Source organism: Rhipicephalus sanguineus, chromosome 5 (genome assembly GCF_013339695.2).
Source record: "Rhipicephalus sanguineus isolate Rsan-2018 chromosome 5, BIME_Rsan_1.4, whole genome shotgun sequence".
In the NCBI taxonomy this organism is placed as follows: Eukaryota; Metazoa; Arthropoda; class Arachnida; order Ixodida; family Ixodidae; genus Rhipicephalus; species Rhipicephalus sanguineus.
In genome coordinates, this window is record NC_051180.1 from 205702567 (window position 1) to 205723827 (window position 21261).

A 21261-nucleotide genomic window follows, 5' to 3' on the forward strand; every position below is an offset into this window, starting at 1 on the left:
AGGGAATAAGAACCTAGTTGTTTGCATGTTCTTCAGTGCAAAAAGCCTCAAATTGGACTGCCCCTTTAGGGCCATTGTTACGGAAAGGGGTACGTGGCAGGCCACCCTCAGCCGGTATCTCCAAAAACAGTTGAGAAGGTTGGCACTTGAGGATCCCTACAAGATTGCCAGTTCGGACCGACTTGTGGACATGTTGAAAGACGCGCAACAAGGAGTGACTTCGGGCTTCTCGGTGGACATTGAGGAGTTGTTCTATTCGGTCCCCCACGAGGACCTGTTCGTGTCCCTTCGCAACTGCATTGAACGCTCGGGAGTGGTGGACTTTCAAAATACGAGTGGCATTTCGGTAGAAGGTTTTTTGGAGTTACTTCAAGTCTACTTAACTTCAACTATTGTGAGCTTCAAGGAAGGTTTTTATGTACAAAAACAGGGGATTTGTATAGGATCTAGCGTGGCGCCGATTTTAACTGTGATCTATCTTGCTGATTTAGATTGTTCACTATCGCGGGCACTTGTTGAATGCATTGTACGAGTCTTCAGATATGTCGACGATTTTTTAATATTGGTAAGTGTGAATTCAGACAACAACCTAGCGGAGGTAGCAGATAACACTCTTCATATTTTAAATCCGTTGCCAAGAAACTAAATTTTACTTTTGAGCTGCCAGTGAATGCAAGTTTGCAGTTTTTAGATATCAGACTATTTTTCAGGGATGGTGGTCACATGTGCTGGGCTTACCAGCCACGCTCTAAGAAGCCCCTTTTACCGTACGATTCTTGCCTTTTAAAGCTTGTTAAGAGGGGAATCGCGATGTCATGTTTGAGGTCTTCTTTAAGTAAATCATGCCACCACACGGTCCGGGATAGTTTCACCTCCCAAGTGGCCAGACTGCAAGAAGCGGGCTTTCCGGACGTTCTGCTAATGGCCGTAGCAGAGAAACTGTTGGAAACCTTTGGCAGATGTACTGTGTCTCCACGGGCGGACACTACATTAAGAACAGAAAGGCGAGGTTTTGTGGTTTTGCCCTATGTCCATAAACTTTCGCATGGTGTCAAGAAGGTGTTCAGGAAATTTGGCGGAGATGTTTTTTGTTCAGCACCATGTAAATTGTCACGGGTATGTGCCCTTACGAGTGTGCAGAGGAGTGGAAGCTGCGGCACGAATCACAAACGCAAGTTTGTAGGATGCAGATCAGAAGTTGTCTATGAGGTCCCGTTAAGCTGCGGCAAGGTCTATGTCGCACAAACTAGAAGATCTTTAACTAAATGCCTTTCGCAGCATTCGTATGCTGTAGCTTCAGCCAGTGGGCAACACTTGGCGGTTCATTGCAGATCCTGCGCTAACTGCATCCCACTTTTTGAAGAAACGAAAGTGCTGGGGCGTGCCAGAGAAAAAAGAGCGCGTGAAATTTTGGAAGCGTCAGTGATCTCGAGGCTTGGTCCTCATAAATGCATTAGTGAACCCTCCGTTTACCTGCATAAGAAATAGTTGGCATTTTTAGCGTAGATAAAGGGCTTTTACTATGGTGTGTGATATTGTTGAGAGAGCTTGTGCGCACGTACGTTTTCTGAAGTGGAAGATTTATGCTTGAATAAATTTTAGTTGTTAGTCTGCGCATGTCCTGTGTACTACTTCTTCTTGTGTTCCGTCAGTCGCGCAGTTCCTTACCGTTCTAATGTCATACCAACTAGCCCCACAACGCACTTTACTTCACAAGCAAGCTTTCTAAGTTTCTCCTGTTCTGCTACAAGTGCTACATTCTGAGCCTTAAGCTCGTTATTTTCTTTCTCTAGTTGAGTGCACTTCGTCACCGTTTCCTCATATTGCTTGTTAAGGAAATCAAGGCCTTGCTTCAGGTCGCGATGTTCTCTCCTAAGTTCTCTTTCAAGGGAGGTACGCAAGTCGACAAACTGTTGTTGCAAGTCACTTTTCAATACATCACGAATTTCTTGTTTAAACTCTTTGAACAGTTTTTGAATATCGGCATTTGGCATGTCACTTCAACACAGTTACTTCGCAAACACAATCACTTCGGCAGCAGCAGCAGAGACACTAAAAATACTACAAAAGATACTACAAACGCAGTCAGGACTAACCTGAAAAAATTTTAGATAACGGCTTCAGTTGCTTGTGCGCGTGTCCGCTGCTGCTGCCAAAGTGTCAGGCAAAGCGCTGTGCGTAACCGCAGGAAAATAGCAATCCAGGTGTCGCTCACGGTGCCTAGATGACAGCCACGCCCACGATGGGGTTCGTTACACCTTGGCACGCGCCGAAGTGTCGATGAGGATACTGCAGAAAGCTGCAAAAATGGTGTAGCGATGAAGGCTTGATGAACGGAAACAGGTAAGGTAGTCGCCGGTACGGGACAAGGCAGCCAGCGGTTGAACACCAAGAGTAGGTAGAGGCCAAAAACGTCCAGTACCTGAAAAAATTGTAGATAACGGCTTCAGTTGCTTGTGCGCGTGTCCGTTGCTGCTGCCAAAGTCATGGGTGTACAGTACAGCCAGGTGAAATTCATTCGGAAAGAAAATTGCTTACATTGTCCAAAAAAGTTGATGGAATAGTAATGGCTGCAATGTTGTGGGAAAGGCCATTCCAATCTGATGCTGCTCTGGGGAAAAATGAAGAGGAAAATGTGATGATGCGTGCACGTGGCCGTGACACTTCTAGTTCGTGTCCGCCGCGATGAGGTATTCGGGTAATGTGAACGATGGAAGGTGGACGGCCGAGATCACTGTAAAAGAATTTGCGGAATAAAGACAGCGTGGCAATGCGACGGCGAAGACAGAGATTAGTTAAGGTGGATTCTGCTTTCAATGATGAAACGCTAGCTCGGTAATGATAGGTGGAATGGATGAATCTAGCAGCACGGTTTTGGACGGCTTCCAGGGCAGAGGCGAGGTAGGACTGGTGAGGGCTCCAGATAGCAGGTGCGTACTCTAGTTTTGGTATGATGAGCGATTTATAGGCTGTTTTACGTGCATGGGCGCATGATGAAGGTTGCGTTTCAGGAAACCTAGTGTTTTATTGGCAGATGCAGTGATGTTAGTAATATGAGTGCGCCATGAGAGGTCATTGCATAAGGTCACCTTCAAATATAAGGTCACCTTCAAATAGAAGTCACAGCCTCCCGTGGCACATCGACAGAATGGTGGTCGACTGCTGAACGTGACAACTCTTCATAGCGGGAAAGTTCTTCGCGGACAATCTATCGGATCATCGAAGACAAGTCTTGGCAGGAGCTCGTGTCGACGCTTGCAACCGTCGTAACGTTCGTCAGCCGGCCAAACTTTGGAGGAATCCTGCGCATTTTGAGCTGTTCAAAAGTACGGCAATGCCGAATGACGTCGGTCACAGAGCCCAGGTTTTCTTTTCCTATGAGGAAACTATAGACATCCTCGGCAATGCCTTTCAGCAAATGTCCGACTTTGTCTTCCTCTGACATTTGAGCATTGACCACTTTGCACAGCTTCGACACATCTTCAATATACGTGGTGATTGTCTCACCTGGCAGCTGCCCGCGTTGCGACAGTGTCTTCTCCGCACGCTTCCCTTTGACGCCCGAGTCGCCGAAACACGCCTTTAGTTCTTGAACAAAACGATCCCACATCGTCAGCGTGTCCTCGTGGTTCTCGTACCACACGAGTGCAGTATCGGTAAGGCAGAAGACCACATTCATGAGCTGAGCGGCGGCATCCCAACCGTTGGACTTGCTCACTCGCTTGTACTGGACGAGCCACGCGTCAACATCTTCTCCCGATTTTCCTCCGAAGGGCGGTGGAACTCGATAGTACTGGAGCGGACCGCAAGGCACAGCCCTGGGGGCGTCTTCTTCTTCGAGCATGTTGGACACGGTCGTGGCAGATGGCGGGAGGCCGGGAAGTCGACGGCTTCGACGAAGGTGTAACAATGGTGGTTCCGTCGTTGCAAACGCGTACCCGGCACCTCTACCACTCCGTTACGCACGAAGGCGACTCAGACGTTACGGCTGAAGGGGCCGTTTATTAGGTCGCGAAGGTGAGGGCAGGAGCGGCCAACAGGTTGTCTCCCTCAGCGTCGTCGTCTTTCCTCTAGCTGCAGCTCGGGGCGGCCAGCACGTTCACTGTTCTTCGTTGTCCTCGCAGGTATACGCGCAACAATATACTGGGGCGGACTGTGGGAAAATCTTTTAGGGGCGAAGCTCCTTAAGGCGGCACCCGTTCGTCCCTCGTAGTCGTCGTGATCGTAGTAGTGAGTAACAAGTCTTACGCTTTGACCTCCAAGGTGGTGCCGGTGGGAGATTTCTCCTGTGCGTTGTTGAACAATAAAAAATTCGCAGCGTGCGCGTTAACTAAAAGCCGAATTCTTCTGTCTCTAATTCCCCATTAGCAGCCATTGGCATGTTCCAGTAGGAAACGTTAGTAGAAGTAGAAGTGTAAGTGTTAGCTAAAAGCCGACTTCTTCTGTCTCCCATTCCCATTAGCAGCCATTGTTTACCTCCAAGGTAGTGCCTGGTGAGATTTCTCCTGTGCGTGATTAAACAATAAAAATTTTGTTCAAAACACCGTTGATTGATGACATAAACCAACGAAAGACGTCAGATGTTTTCTAAGAGCAAAACGAAAGAACGCCAGATGTTTTTCTTAAAGTGTAGTAGTAGTAGTTGTATTTAGCCACCTCGCCCGATCGTCAACGGGCGAGGTGGACCGGCAACGGCGCGAGGACCCTGCCGTACGAGAGTTAAATCACACTAAAAAACATACTTTGCGGGCGATACACTCTAGTGAGCTTTCAACTTTTCGTCTTAATGTACATGATAAAGAAATTATTTCTACGAAAAACGCAAGGCACACCTTGAGCAATATGTTTGGTTTTGGGACGCTAAATGGAACCATGAGGCGATGCGAAGCCGGAGCACTTGCACGATCGCGTTCCGTTGGCTTTCGTTGGGCATGCTACCGACCTCGCGTCGTGGAACGCGCGTGCGCGCGTCCTGTCTTCCCTCTAGCCTTGCCTTTAATTCGCACAGGGCGAGCGGGGAATGCGGTCGCTCTTGGCGCTCTTTCGCTCGGGAGCGGACTTCTTCCTTGCATTTCACCGATCACAAGTGATAATGAAGGGACCACGTAAACCAACAGTACAATAAAAGTTTGATGTTTAATATACACACGATGTTTCACACTCTTTACATTATGTACTGGGCGCATTTCACGGAAGAGTTTCACGGTTTACAGATGATTCCCTCCGTAGCTTCGCCCCACTCATCATCATTCACCCCGTGGATATGCTGTGATTTTTTTGTTCTTCCCTTTTTCTAAACTGCATCGCGTTTTGACCTGCTGCAAAACTGCACAAGAATGTTCGACTGCGTCGAGACTTTCATTGGAATCCTGTAACACACCTCAATATCACTCCGTAAAATGGGTTCGCCGACAGCATCGCGAATTTTTTCCAAGATTTTCCGTAGTCTTTCATCCTGCAAAACTGCAATACTTTTGACTTCTTGGTTCCAGTTTCCTGAGTACTGCTGCAGTTGCATGACCCCTAATTTATTTGCCTGCACCTGTTTCTTTAGGAGCGCACACTCGGACAAAAGGACGGCATTCTGAGCCTTGAATGGCTTTCATGGTCGCAATCATTTCTCTGAAACTTTGATTTATCAGTTCCACGCTAGCCTTCACTTCTCTATTTGCCCTTCTGATCTCCCTTTCCAAAGAAGCGCACATGTCGCGAATTTCGTGCTTAATTTCTTTCAACATTTTCAGCACGTCATGATCAGGTGTCGTAATTAAATAAAATGGCAAGGCAAGAAGAACCACTTACAAGAGCAAAAAAAACAAGGCACTATGTGGCAGTGGCAACAGCAATATTGAAATGAGTCTCGAAAATAAGTACTAATGAGATTGCCACGCTGTAAGGGCAGAGTGCAACACTCAAGCTTAAGCCGAATGTTCCCACCGTTGTTGCCGCTGCCAAATGAAGCATCAATGTGCCAGCATCCCTTTTTGTCCGGAGTTGCTAGTTGCCGGCGTCACGGAGCTGACGATTGTGCCACGATACGCAGGGGGCGAATGTGTGCTGTGTTCTGTCACAGAAGCGTTGTTTCGGCGTCACAGAAGCGTCAGAGAAAGTTTGGTCACCGTCACGGAAGCGTCGTCGACACGGGCGCAGGCATCTGCAAGGGCAGAGTGCAACACACAAGAATGGAAGCTTGAGCGAGTTTGTATGCGTTCATCTTTGTGGAACAGCGCTCACGAGACGACGACGAAGTAAAAGAAGGCACAGGACAGGCGCTGACTCGCAACTAGAGTTTATTAGGAAAGGCACGCATATATATAGGTGATGTGCAACAACAAAACAACAACTAAAAAACACCAAAAGCGAAAAAGACCCAAACAAGTCTCAGGCAAGTAAAAGCAAACAAAGCAGGTATCATACTCTGCAGGTGCTGCAAAGGTATGAAAATTCTGAGTCACTCAGCGAAATCGATGGCATGCTAACACACATATCTCCTTTTCTTCTAATGTGGAACGCCTCGATCACTTCCCTTGCTACCTGTTCTTTATGATGCGATAAAATCATTGTGTCACAGAAGAAGGGTGCGCAGCCGCATTCATGGCAATGAGCGGCGAGAGAAAATGGCTTTGTTTCTGTCAATGATCGTTCGTGTTCACGAAGACGAACGTTAACGCATCTTCCGCTTTGGCCAATGTAAGTTTTTCCGCATGATAACGGTATTTGGTAAACTTTAGTTGCGAGTCAGCGCCTGTCCTGTGCCTTCTTTTACTTCGTCGTCGTCTCGTGAGCGCTGTTCCACAAAGATGCAACACACAAGCTTAAAGGGGTACTGACACAAACATTTTGGCCTCGCGTTTTTTTTTGCTGCAATGTGTTAGTCATAATACGGCACATTGCTTGCTCTAGCGCGCGACAGATAAAAAATTACAGGCTACTCATTACCGACCAGTATCAGTTTCGGTTTCAAAAACTGCATGCCTCTGGGCGCAACTATCAACACCTAGCGGGTGCAGCACTGGACACGTCACCACACAGAACTGTGACACACTTCCGCACGGTTCGGAAGAAGCCGCCGAGAAGTAGGCTGCTGGAGCAAACGTGGCAAAAAGAACATGACGGCTATGACGTCATCATAACTTGTTGCAGCGTGGTCACGTGAGGAAAGTAGGGGGTCCCCAAGGCTCCTCTTTTAGAGTGTCAGTAGCGCGAGGATGTCGATAGCTCACGCACACTTCAAAGTTCATTTAAAATAACCTCCAAGCTATATTCGCGGTTGGTATTTTCCATATGATACACGCATGTTAACCGGAATCGATCCCGCAGGCTATCTCGGCCGCGAAATATTGTGTCAGTACTCCTTTAAGCCGTGTGTTCCCACCACTGTCGCCACTGCCAAAATGCACTGACACCCTCTGCCTCTACGCCTCATCGGCCGACTATGACTGCGTTTGGCCCCTGAATTGATAGCGAACTTGAAGAGGAACACCGAGAGCAACTCCTCGCACGTCTGCACTAGTTTCGCGGCTCGTTTGATTGCCAGCAGACGTCGTCAGGCTCAACACACCGTTGTCCATCACATTACCACCGGCTCACAAGCGCATCTGCGACAGCTCCCCTACCACGTGTCTCCTGCTGAGTGTCATGTGAACAAGTAGACGACATGCTTCAACGTGGCATCGTTCGGCCGTTCAACAGAGTTTGGTCGTCACTTGTTGTGCTCGTGAAGAGAAAAGACGTCTCGATTCGCTTCTGCGACGATTACCGCCGTTTAAACAATGTTACATGCAAAGATGTGTACTCTTTGCCACGCATCAGTGATGCCCTGGACAGCTTGCAAGGGCTGAATTCTTCTCACCACTAGACTTACGGTCCTGCTATTAGCAGGTCCACATGGCACCATCTGATCGTCCGAAAACTGCTTTCGTTACACCCGATGGTCTATACGAATTTATTGTTACGCCCTTCGGCCTTTGTAATGCGCCAGCAACATTGGAAAGGATGATATAGCGTCTTGCGTGGGTTAACATGCAAGACACGCCTTCGCTACTTGTATGGCGTTGTTCTTTTCTACCCTCATTTGGACAGTCACCTCCGTCGTCTCAACGAAGTCTTGAGCTGCCTCACGCGCACAGGCCTTCAGCTCAAAATCAAGAAGTACATATTTGGAGCTCGCAAACTTACAATACTTGGCCACGTTGTCTCAAAGGATGGCGTCCTCTCCGACCCGGAGAAGCTTTGGGCTCTTGCTTAGTTCCTGAAGGCTGCGACTGTGAAAGCCCTTCGCAGCTTCCTAGGTCTGTGCTCACACTTTCACCGCTTTGTAAAGAACTTCGCTTCTGCAATCACGCCGCTGACGAAGCTGCTCACCGGTGATGAACACCTCTCCATTTGGTCGCCAGCATTTCATGATGCTTTTGCAACATTACGCCATCTCCTGACTTCACCATCCATTTAACGCCACTTCGACGATACTGCTCCAATATAGGTGCACACGGATGCCAGTGACATAGGCCTTGGCACTGTCCTTGCTCAACGCAAGCCTGGCTTCTCCGAGTATGTCCTTGCGTATGCTTGTCGTGCCCTCACCAAGACAGAGTGCATATACTCGGTTACCGCGAAGGAAATTTTGGCCATTGTTCGGGCATAGCAGAAATTTCGCCCTTACGTGTACGGCCACCAATTTGATGTCGTAACCGCCCATCATTCGCTTTGTTGGCTTGTTTCATTGAATAATCCTTCGGGCCGGCTTGGACGTGGAGCACTACGTTTACAGGAATTTGATATTCGCGTCACTTACCGCTCAGGACTTAAGCATACCGACGCCGACACACTTTCTCGTTCGCCGCTGTCTTCCGTTGCACCTGTTTTGCTTGCCGAAGCTACCATCGCCAGCAATGACATCGCTGACAGTCCTTCAATACGGCACAAAGACCCTTGGATAGCCGCGCTCATACACGTTATCTCCACGTCTTCGGTGGCACCGTGCCAACGACTACCTCGTGCACTACGCCAACAAGCCCCTCATTACGCGATACGGGACGACATGTTGTATCGCCTCAACTATCAGCCAGGTGGTAGGAAATGGCGTGTTGTTATACCTGGACATTTGCGCTCCGACCTGTGCGCGTACTTCGCACAGACCCATCAAACGCCCGCGCTGGCGTTTAGAAAACTTACGACCGACTTCACCAGCGATTTTTCTAACGCAGAATGTACCGTGCCGTCCACTTTTAGGGTGAACAAGGCTCCGTGTGGCCGCGCTTCGCGGAGAGCCGCTGAATCCGGCGCGGCCGTGCATCGAATCGGAGATGCGCAGGCGCAAGAGCATGCCGCTCTTGCTGTACTACACATAAGCAAGCGCGGCGCGCTCGAGGGCTGTAGCAGACGACGCGAAGTATCTCCCATGGGTCCCTTTGCACATGCACCGCTACGCTTCCATGCGCAGCCGCACCCGCGGAACTGGCGCTGCGCGGAGCGCGGCCACGTTGCGCCGTGTTCACCCTAAGAGTGGACGGCACTGCACACATACGTTCACCAGTACATACGTTCTTGCACTGAGTGCCAGCGGCGAAAAACAACTTGTCATGCGTCTGGCGAATTACAGGCTTTGCCATGTCCAGCTCGCCCGTTTGATAAAATGGTCATAGACCTTTACGGTCCCCTTCCTTGCACTTCTGCTTGTAATCGCTGAATTATTGTGGCCGTTGACCATCTTACCCCTTATGCCGAAACCACCGCTCTGCCAGGCGCTGCAGCTCGTGATATTGCCTTAATTCTTCATCTTGCGCAGCTTTGTCTTTCGTCATGGCGCGCCACGTCAGCTGCTTAGCGATCGAGGGTGTGTGTTTCTTTCGCAAGACGTCCACTCACTACAATATCGTTCATTGCTCCACTACGAGCTATCACCCGTAGGCGAACGGTTTGACAGACAAGGGGAGAAATTCGGCCTTGTTGGTAAGACATTAGGAAAAATTTTTCAGCGCAAAATAACACAGGGACGAGAAGGGAGGACACGTGTTGTGTCCTCCCTTCTCGTCCCTGTGTTATTTTGCGCTGAAAAATTTTTCCTAAAGGTTTGACAGAGCGCTTTAACCGCACACTCGGTGATGTGCTACCTATGTACTACATATCCTCCGACCATTCGAATTGGGACTTAGTGTTTTCTTTTGTGACGTATGCGTAAACACGGCCACACACGGTTCTGAGCCCACTTCGACGCTTGACATTATGCTTACCTGCCTCCCGGGTGCTTCCGAATACCGAATAATTTTCGAATAAGCACCGATGAAAAAACCTCAAAGGAACGAAACCTTGCAACGGCGAGGGGTAAAGAATTGGTCACCTCCCTCCTCCTTTCGCTTGCCTCACTAATTTCTTGCATTGACACTCGATTTCCTTACTCTGCTTTACTTCTACCTTCCTCCTGGCCACTACCCTCACCCTCGCTTCTCTTCCTTGTTCGCCTCCCTCCTTCTCTATCCACTGCCTCACTCATTCTTTACAAGGCACTCCACTGTGCTTTTCTGTCTCCGTTCCTCCTTACCCTGTGACTCGGTTTATTTCCCACTCGCCTCCCTCCTCCTCTCGCCTCACTCATTCCTTGCCTTGACACTCCTTTGTTCTACGCTTTACTCCCTTCCTGCTCACCGTCAACCTCGCCTCCATTTGCCAACACTGCTATACTAGGCTTTCACTGTCGCCTAGCCTTGGCTTCTGCAGATTTCCCTCTCGCTAAGCGCTTGCCATGACTTGGCTATGCTCCGAACGCAATCGCTGCACACGGATTTAGATCGACTATAACAGCTCCGCTGTCAAACTCGGCACATGCAAAAACCAAATACATGCACTAATAGACAAGGAAGGCAATCAGTCTGCCAATATCAACACGATAGTTAAAGTAGCTGGGATAACCAGGACGGTAGTGTAAGGAGTACATGAGAAGTACAGTTTGATGGTAACTTCATCTCATTTACGAACGAAAGTTCTGCCCACAGTCCGCACGCTTTGAGCGTAGCATCTATGTTTGCTCGTTCTATTACATTTAAGCGCATCGTCTTTCCATGTCAAATCATCATCATCAGCCTGTCTACGCCCACTGCAGGCCAAAGGCCTCTCCCATATTCCGCCAATCAACCCCGTCCTGTGCTTTCTGCTGCCACGTTATACCTACAAACTTCGTAATCTCATCTACCCACCTAATTTTCTATCTCCCCCTCACGCATTTGCCATCTCTTGGAATCCAGTCAGTTACCCTTAATGATCACAGGTTATCCTGCCGACGTGCTACGTGCCCGGCCCATATCCATTTCTTCTTCTTGATTTCAACTATGATATGCTTAATCCCCGCTTGTTCCCTGACCCACTCTGCTCTCTTCCTGTCTCTAAGGTTACACCTATCATTTTCCTTTCCATCGCTCGCTGCGTCGTCCACATTTTAAGTCCATGTGAAATAAAGCTTTGGAATTCCCTCCCAGGTAAAATTCGCTCACTACCACTAAATCATTGCATAGTTGTAACTAAAGAGCATCTTAATGACCTGTAAACTATTTTTTTGTTATTGTTCTGTGTGTGTATCTCCTTTTTCATTTATTGTGCTTCTTGCATTTTGTCGTTTGTTGTTTAGCAATATGTAAAGTCTCATGTATGCTACAGCCCTAATTAGGGCGGCAGTACGTGTAACTAATAATCAGATAAACGAACAAATAAATAAATCAAGTTATTAAGCTCAGAGAAATCACACATTGCACCAATGGCAACAGGGGAAGTACAAAGGCGTTAGAAGGAACAAAGAGAGGCAAAGCCGCTGGTGAGGCTTAGGTTACGTCAGAGCTGTTGTAGGATGGCGCACAGGTAGTGCTAGAAAAACTGGTCACAGTGTGTGCAAAGCGTCACTTGACGGTGAGGGCACCAGAATCTTAGAGGAATGATAACATCATGTAAATCCATAAGAACGGGTACGTCAAACACTTGAAAAATTACAGGCCGATCAGCTTGCTGTTCGTTCTCTAGAATGTATTTAAAAAGGTAAAGGCAAATAGAATAAGTTCCGCCTTAGAACTTTAGAAACCAAAGGACCAAGCAGGATTTCGTAAATGCTACTCGACAATAGACCATATTCACACTATCAATCAGGTGTTAGAGGAATGCAGGGAATGTAACCACCCCCTGAATATAGCCTTCATAGATTACGAGAAGCCACTTGATTCGGTCGAAATCTCGGGAGTTATGTTGTGCTCACTACGGAATCAGGGCATCGACGAATAATATATAAAAATAATCGCAGAAATCTACAGCGGCTGCGCAGCCAGCATAGTCATCCATAAAAAAAGACAAAATTCTTATAAATAAGGGTGTAACGTAGTTAGACACGACCTCCCGAAAGCAATTCACCGCATGCTCGCACGAGGTTTTCAGGGCCATAGATTGTGAGCAGTGAGGAATACGAGTTAAAGGAGAGTAACTTAGTAACCTGACATGCTGATGATATTGCCTTAATGAGTAAATGAGGAGACTAACTGCAAATCCTGATATCCGAATTGAACAAGGAAACAGAACGGTAGGCCTGAAAATTATATGCAGAAAATCAATGTTCAACTCTATGGGAAGAAAATAGCGCTTTGCGATATGTAGTGAGACGCTGGAAGTGGTAAACAAAATCGTCCTCTTAGAAGAGGTAATGACGGCGGAGCCTAACCATGAGATTGAGAAAAACAGAAGAATAAGAATGGGGGTTAAGCGCATTTCGCAGCCATTCTAAAATTGTGAATGGTAGTTTACCACTATCCCTCAAGAGAAAGGTAGGTAGCATCTGCGTGTTACTGTTACTTACCTACGGAGCAGAACCCTGGGGGCTTACAAAAACGGTTTAACTTTATCTAAGATGACGCAGACAGCCATGGAAAGGAAATTGATAGGTGCAACCTTGTGAGACAAGGACAGAGCAAAGTGGGTCAGGGAGCTTACGGGTGTTAAGGATGCGCCGTCTAGAGCCGTCTCTATGTTCATGCTTTGTTTCAATAACATTAGGCGATAGCGCTCGGTCTCTGTTTACTATGCTTTTCTGTGCCCCTGTATTTCGTGATGTTTTCAGTTCAAACATGAACAATTAAATAGCAGAATTTCCTCTTGTGAGGCATTTTCTTCTACTCTTTTGTCAAAATGTGACCACACGTTCAGGTATGAATTCACGTGACTAGACCCCTTTGCAGCTTTACTATTTGGCTGCCTACGTGGATATTTTTATTTATTTGCAATGATTGATGAGAACGCATGGTCGGTGTTGCAGGGTCCTCCGGGCAATGCAGGTCCTGTGGGTTCCACTGGAGAACGTGGCGAACGTGGTGAAACTGGGCCACCTGGAGTCCGTGGGCCGCAGGGACAGAGGGGACCGCAAGGGGCACCTGGGCCACAGGGTCTGAAAGGCGACCGTGGTACTGCAGGAGAAAGGGGCTCCAAGGGTCACCGGGGTTTAGTTGGTCTCCAAGGACTGCCCGGACCAGTGGTGAGCCGTCCTAATGGCTCTCTCGTGTAACTGCAAGTTGGTACTCCTGATGCGTGAAGAGGCAAAAGAAAACGTGAAAGACACAATCAATGAACAATATCAGACGACGAGATTAAAACTTACAATAATCATTCTGTTTAAATCACGACGATGTGTCACCTTCAGGCGCGAATTTAGGCAGACTATCTGCAAATGTGTCAAGTCATCACGTTTCGTCAACGTGCATGGTAATATCCTTCAATAAAGGAAATAAAGGCAAGGTGGTCCTTTGGCCAAATCTCAGTAGTAGTCAAAGCCAAAGTCATTTATTATCCTATTATACACAAAAATGGGGATACAGAAAAATATACAGACGAGGGTCCCATAGTCGAAGACTGCAGCGGGACCCTCGGTTAATAATAGTTAACAAGAAGTAAAAACAGGGAGCAGGTGAACACCAACAACAAAAAAGGGAACGCAATAAACACAAATAATATCCAATAAAGTGCATATGTTGAAACACAGTGGCAAAGTACAATAACTCAAAAAGAACTAACAAAAGTAATTATAATACAAATGGACCATTGTGATGATCAAAAAGAAGAAGCTATACAAGTAGCGATATGCTGAATTGGTTAAATTTACATTTGCAAGCCAAAACGTTTAATGGCATATTTGAAATCATGAAAAGATGAAGTTTTGACAGTAAGGGGTAAATCGTTCCACAATTTTATGGCGGTGAATGTCGAGGTCATGTTGCCGTAGTTAGTATGTACAGTAGGCAAAAGAATGTTTCAGCTATGAGCAAACCTGGTAATATTTGTATTAGTAAGATGTCTGGGGAATCAATAAAATCGTATGAGAGCTGTTTATAAAGTAGTTTGTAAAACACAATAGTGAGATGATACCTAAACAAGCCTCTTATATATAATATGTTGTGCTCACGAAGTAACGGAGACGCATTGGTGAAGAAGTTGCTGTTAGTGATGATGCGAATGGCTTGGTTTTGTAAGTGCTGAATAGACGATAAATGGCAGTGATACGTATTGCCCCATGAGACAATGCCGTAGATGATGTGACTGTGAATAAAGGCAAAATTTAATTACAATAACGCACCTTTAGAGAAATATGATTTTGACCTAATTAGTGCTGTTATACCGAATGTGCATTTATGTTTAATGAAAGCAATGTGATCAGAAAACTTCAGGTTACAATCTAGTTTAATGCCCAAGAAAGACACACAGTTGGAGTCCGGGATGATATGACCATCTGAAATTAAATCAGGTCTGTTTGGTAGAATTTTGTGCACATTTCTGAAGATCATAAACGTAATTTTGTTAGGATTGATGATTAATTGGTTTGAAACACACCACCCAACAATTCGTTCAAGTTCACTGTTTAGTTAAGAAACTAAGGTGGGTAGAGATTTATTATACAGTGAGATGGTAGTGTCAGCCGCATACAGCACACACTGTGCAGAGTTAAGACGGGATGGTAGATCTTTAATATAAATGGAAAAAATAAGGGTATATGTAAGGGTAACTAAATATAGATCCCTGCGGTACACCTTGATTAATGATTTTGTTATTAGAACAAACACCATCAGTAAATACTCTTTGCTCTCTGTTAAGCAAGTAACATTTTATAAGGTTTAATACGGGACCAGTAATGTCATGTGACTCCAACTTTACAAAAAGATGTTATGATTAATTGTGTCAAAAGCTTTAGTAAAGTCCAAAAAACTGATGCAACGAAATTTCCATTGTCAAGTGAGTGACGAATGTACTCTATTAGGGATAATAAAGCTAAGTTAGTCGAACTGCCCGTACGAAAACCAAATTGACAGGGATTTAACAAAGTGAACATTTTATATAAGCATTTAACCGTTTACAAAATAATTTATCGACAATTTTGCTAATTGATGATAGAATAGAAATCGGACGATAATTAGACACTTCAGATTTATCACCTTTCTTAAATACTGGAATAATTTCGGCCTTTTTTAGTGTACTAGGAAAAACGCCGCTTTTGAAAATACGAATAATTGTAATGCTGAGTGTCTCGTAAACGAAAGGTCCAACAATTTTCAGATGGAAAACAGAAATGGTATCTAAACCAGCACTGGTGTTCTTCAGAGCTAATACAACAGAACATACTTCATCGGCAGTTACAGGAAATAGGAAGAAAGAGCGATTACATCGTGTCATCGAATAAGCAGATGTTTGACGGCTGTTGTATATGTAATAGAAATAGTCACTGAAAGAGTTTGCTATGGCAGAAGCATCACTTCTAGATTTGCCCTTGTCATTTACACTATTACAGGTAACATCGTTCTTTGGGGAACTCATAAAGTTTTTAAGAAGTTCCCACTGCTTTTTAGGGTTTCCCTTATGCTTTGCAAACTCATTTTCATAGTATAGTTGTTTTGATTTCTTTAGCAAATTGTTCAACACATTACAATATGATTTATATCTAGCAGCCAAACAAACATTGAAAGGTTTTTTTTTAGTCTTTCTGTATAAGTTATCTTTTTTCTCATCGTCCTCATTACAGTATAGTTAAATATATTGCCACGCCTGCTTCTTGTTTATTTATTTATTTACACATACTGCAGCGCTAAGTGCGCTATGGCAGGAGTGGGTATACAACGATACGCGGAATTTTAACAAACATCAATGAAAATTATGTAAACAGGCAAACTAATACAGATGTGTGATTATACAAGGTCAAAAGTGCACAAACATGTGATGAACATGATTGAAAATAGATTAAAGAAACAATGCTACTCAAGAGATCACACCAACAGCAAATAGAGGAGGGTATATTACAGACGCATGTCATGGATGTCGGCTACAAAATTGGGCGATGGGCCAATTTTTATGTATTCGATTTCACCCACAAAAGCTGATAGCAACGCTCGGCACAGACCGTGCCGCGATGTTCGAGAAGCTTTACGACTACCTGAGACTATTCTGTCAAGATCACGCGCAGGGCACGAACAGTCAATGCACAGGACGCGAACAGGCGGGGCGCTATAAATGCCGACGCGCCAAAACCGAGGATCAGATTATCGACGGACGACGCTCTGCTCGCCACTATCAGCGCACAATGTGCAATGCTTGAAGTGTGACTTTTCGTTTCCCGGCCAAAAGTTCGGCGAAATAAAGAGCTTCATCTTCGATACGCTGACTGCAGCCTTCGTCAACGTCACGACCCAGTGACATCTGGTGGAGGTGCTTGTACCGAACGCCCCACTCCAGCCGTTTGCCAAGCCCACACCGCCAAGGGAACATCGACGCCAACCAGTGAGCCAGCCGCAAGCAGCAAGGTCTCCTACCAAAATACGGACCCCTACCGGATGAGACCAAGACCGCGACGACGAAGATGAACAGCACCATGACGGCTGCTGTGTCACCTCAACGAGTCGTCATGAATGAGCCCAGGGAGCCGTCTACTTTCCGCGGATCGATATGTGAAGACCCGGAAAGCTGATTGGAAAAATACGACCGAGTTACCCAATTCAACAACTCGGACTGTGATGAGAAACATAGCCACGTGTACTTCGTCCTTGAAGTTGGACACGACACAGCGCCTGTGTCGTGTCTTTCTTGGTGCTCGTCCGTTTTTATCGCTGTTTTTCCTTCACAATAATGAACCACAAACTAGCCCAAGTTTCTTTTCTAGAATAGCGCTAGGACCTGGTTCGAGAACAGGGGGGCCACTCTGAAGACCTGGGACCTATTTCGAGCCGCATTCCTTTGAACCTTCACGAGGGTCGCGCGTAAAGAAAGGGTCGAAACCCTGTACACGAAAGCCGTGTACAGCTTCCAAACAAAGATGTCGGAACACCGAAGAAATTACCCGCCTGTTCCGTCACGCTGACCCCGCTATGTATGAGGCTCCTGTTCCAAATGCGAGGAGTTAAGGAAGAGCTCTTTGCGGGGCTTCCTCGCAATCCACCTAAGACTGTCAACGAATTCTTTACAGAGGCATCGCCAATAGAAAAGGCGCTTCAGAGAACCGCCGTTTCCTGGGCAACGAACTACGCTGAAGCCCAAGCAGCACTGGCAACTTGCGCGAGACCATCCGAGCGGTACTGCGTGAAGAGTTTTGTAAGATATTTCCGAAAACGCAGCCTCGACTGAACTCGATCATCGACGTTGTCCGTGAAGATGCCCAACAAAATGTTGGGAATCCCCAAACACCCTAGCCTCAGCTACAAGCCATGAGCTACGCTGCTGTTGCCCGAAGCGACGCTCCCCCTCCACGACCACGTCAAGACGCCGCACAGGCGCACTATGGTCGCCAGACGACGCCGCCACCACTATACCGTCCGCCTGTTGGCCAGCGCTACGCGCCAAGGAAAACCGACGTTTGGCGTGCTCCTAACAAATGCCCGCTCTGCTACCACTGCGGGGAAGTCGGCCACACCTACCACCGCTGGCAGTACCGCCAAATGGGTCTACGCGGCTTCGCCTTCAATGCACCGCGTCCACAGTGCGGTGAGCAGTCACTTGACATCGGCGACTATTTCGCCACCTCTGAATGGATACCTAGAAGGTCGTCGCGTTTGCGGTCGCCTGGACGCTACCGGTCCCAGCGAGCACAGCAGTACAGCGCCGTTCCGCGAGCCCATCCGGAAAACCAAGGGCAGCAACCGATGGAGGTACGGTTGCTGTACGACGACTACCGAAGATCCTCCGCCGAGGCGAAATATTATGAACACGACGTAAACCAGACTGAGTCCTCACGATGAAACCTTGGGGCATTAACAATACTGTCGACGCAACGTGGAAGCAGTGGGACATGTCGACCTGCCGTGACCCGACGCCACGACTTAACCGCAATGCAAGACGACAGACTAGCAACCCCGACGTACTATTGGACGGCCACAACGTCACCGCTCTCGTCGAAACTGGAGCCTTTAGTAGATCGTTAGTGGATCGTTCGCCACAAAGTTGAAGAAGCTTAGGACTGCTTCGCAAGGCCCCGAAATCCGGACTGCTGGTGGCCATCTAATAACGCCGGCTGCAGTCTGCACCGCAATAGTCACCATATTAACCGGACTTACCCTGCGAGCTTTGTAATCTTACAACATTGCTCCAGGAATGTGGTACTTGTGATGGACTTCCGAAGTCACGACGGCGCCGTCATCGATCTGAGCTCTGAGTCAATAACACTAACCTCAGAAAAAGCGCTGCCACCCAACACGACGCCAGGGAACTACGCATTGGATGTGAAAGAAGAGCACGTCACCATTCCGCCTCTCTCGAGCGTCCTCATTTCCGTCGGCACCAAGGAACCCGCAAAACGTGAAGGCGTCATGGAGGGCAGGGGCGTAGCCAAGGGGGGGGGGGTTGGGGGGGTTCAGCCCCCCCCGAATTTTTTTTAATTTTGCTTCCCTATATATACACCCACACGTACAAACGCACGCACTAACATACATAAAGTATGGTTGAACCCCCCCCCCCCCCCGAAAAAACATTCTGGCTACGCCCCTGATCGAGGGCGATCAGCACCCGCTTCTGAACCGTTAGATTTGCGTCGCAAGAGGCATAGCCGACGTGCGTGATGGCAAAGCAAATATAGTGCTGAAAAAATGCAGCCACGAACATAGGCAGCAATGTTTTCGCTCTCTTCTATGCTACCGAGCCTCCTTCGGCTAATCGAGGTCCCCACCCAGATTTCGACGCCAACCAGAGCCTCTCAAAGCACAAGCAAGACCAGCTCAAAGCCCTGCTTCTGCGGTTCAAAGACTGCTTGTCGTTGTCGTGAAGAATTCGACAGACCCCAGTCGCGAAACATCGTATCATTACTCAACAAAGTGCCCCACCAACCACTCAGAGCCCATACCGAGTTTAGACGCACGCCTGAACGCGAGCCCGTTAAGAAACAGGACGACAAAATGCTACGCGACGACATCATTGATATGAGTGAAGCGCTCGAGTGTGGTGAATACGGTGGTTAGAGCTGCAAAATTGTTGAGGACGACATACAACGTACTACTTTGGAGCATGAAAAAAACACGCAAACTCGCAAAATAAAGAAATCACCGAGAGCCACTGCGTCTAAAAGGAGAAAGAAGAAGAGCTACGCTATCTGTTCGAGGAATGTGGCTAGGGTGCGGAGTGCGAGCTACGGCGCTTGTACCCGTGCTCTGAAGGTGTCCACCTTTTCGTGGACCTGGCGGCCATTTTAGCGCCGTGGCTTTTTCTGAGGCCCCGGCACGGCGTAGTTGTGGTGCTCAGGCGGGAGACAGCACCGCCGATGTCAGCATCCACCGGGAGCGGCAGTGAGCCGTCAGGCTGAAAACCCGAGCTTGTAGACTTCCACCACTCCGTCCTCTTCACTTGACTGCTTATGTGTCCAACCCGCTCGTGAACCGTACCAGTCTCTTTCCGCATCAGGGCTCTCCTGACGACCTTACTGTGTGGACTTGTACGACATTTAGGCTCGTTATAAGTTTCCCTTGTTTAATGAGAACACTATTTGTGGTCAGACTGACGCTTGTTAGTTTGCCTTTTAGATGCGAAGCAGCGTTTGCTCGGGGCTGTGTCCGGCGGTGGCGCCCGCTTTCTACCAGCTAGCTGTAGTGAACTACACCTAGCATAGCCATCTGAGTGCGCGCTCGCGCCAATGAGAAGTCCTCTTCCTCTTGTTCTTCGACCGCCTTGGTGATGATACGTGCAGATCACTTTAGGGGCCCGGGCTGCGGTATGATGTCCTGGCTTGGCGTAACGCTGATAAAACCATGTGTGCTGGCACGCGCTAGCGCGTTCGCGCCTGTGTAAGGGCCTGGGTGAAGCTGTGGCCTCTTCACTTTACACTCTCGAATCATACGACGGCATCGGGGAAAGAGATTCTGCAGACTGCGATGAACCAACGTGTTGTATAGAGAATCCAAGCTCAAGTTCACGGCGCGACGGCAGCGGCGCGCTGCGGCTCTGGAGAGAAGCTCTGGCGCAACTGGGTGCAAGCGCAGCCGACTCAGCGTGTTTGTCGGCAGCGGGAACACGCGCGCGCTCGCGTTTCTCAGTAGGTGCGGCGAACTGGGGTGCCGTGCCGACAGCTTGGCACGCTGAACCGAGGGGCTTGCTGTGCGACGGCGCATTTCCACGTTGGCAGAAGTGACCATGCGGAAGCGCGAGCGAGGTCCGAAGTATTGCTGTACCGTGGCCTGCCACAACAGTGCAGACAACACCAAGGCACTCGTTTCACATGTTAAACTGTATCGGTTCTCGGGCACGTCGCACGAGAAATAAAGGCGGCAAGCGTGAATAGCTGACAGCGCTGTCTCGCCTTCTATTTTGGCTGTCTGAGTTCATCGCTTTCGTTCACTTCGACTGCATGAATCAGTTCGTAACTCGGCGCATGCACGCAGCGACTACAGTAATGATTACTCGCTGCCTTCTCGCATTGTAAAAGTCTAGTTACGGTTGTAGGTGAAACAACTTTGTGTTTTTATTCCCCGTGTTCATGAGACCTAGCCGTCGTTGCTGAACGCTCACACTCGCGTTATACCGTAAGCGTTGCGCAGTTGGTTGAATTCAACTGAACTCGGCGCATTGTGAGAAGGTCGGCGCCTACAATTCACACGTCGGGAAGGCTGCTTTAACACACCGGAACGGACGTCTGTGCATTTTCATCAAGCTTTGACATTGTTCTGCAGGTTTGCTTTGCATTTGTCTCTTCATTAGGGTGATATTTGAGCCGCTAAATATAACTGGCACTTAATACATGCTTTGCAATTGCAACTTTGAAGCAACCACCTTCTGACTTCGTGC

At 47.8% G+C, this 21261-nt stretch overlaps 1 protein-coding gene across 1 annotated transcript in view; it reads left to right on the plus strand.

Moving 5' to 3' along the window:
- Window positions 1-21261, plus strand: part of LOC119394579 (collagen alpha-1(II) chain) — a gene marked incomplete in the record, with an annotated part of 1710759 nt that overhangs the window by 1598980 nt on the left and 90518 nt on the right. Inside the window, 1 exon segment of the mRNA XM_049415838.1 lies at window positions 13283-13498. Within this exon segment, the coding sequence (XP_049271795.1) occupies window positions 13283-13415 (133 nt within the window).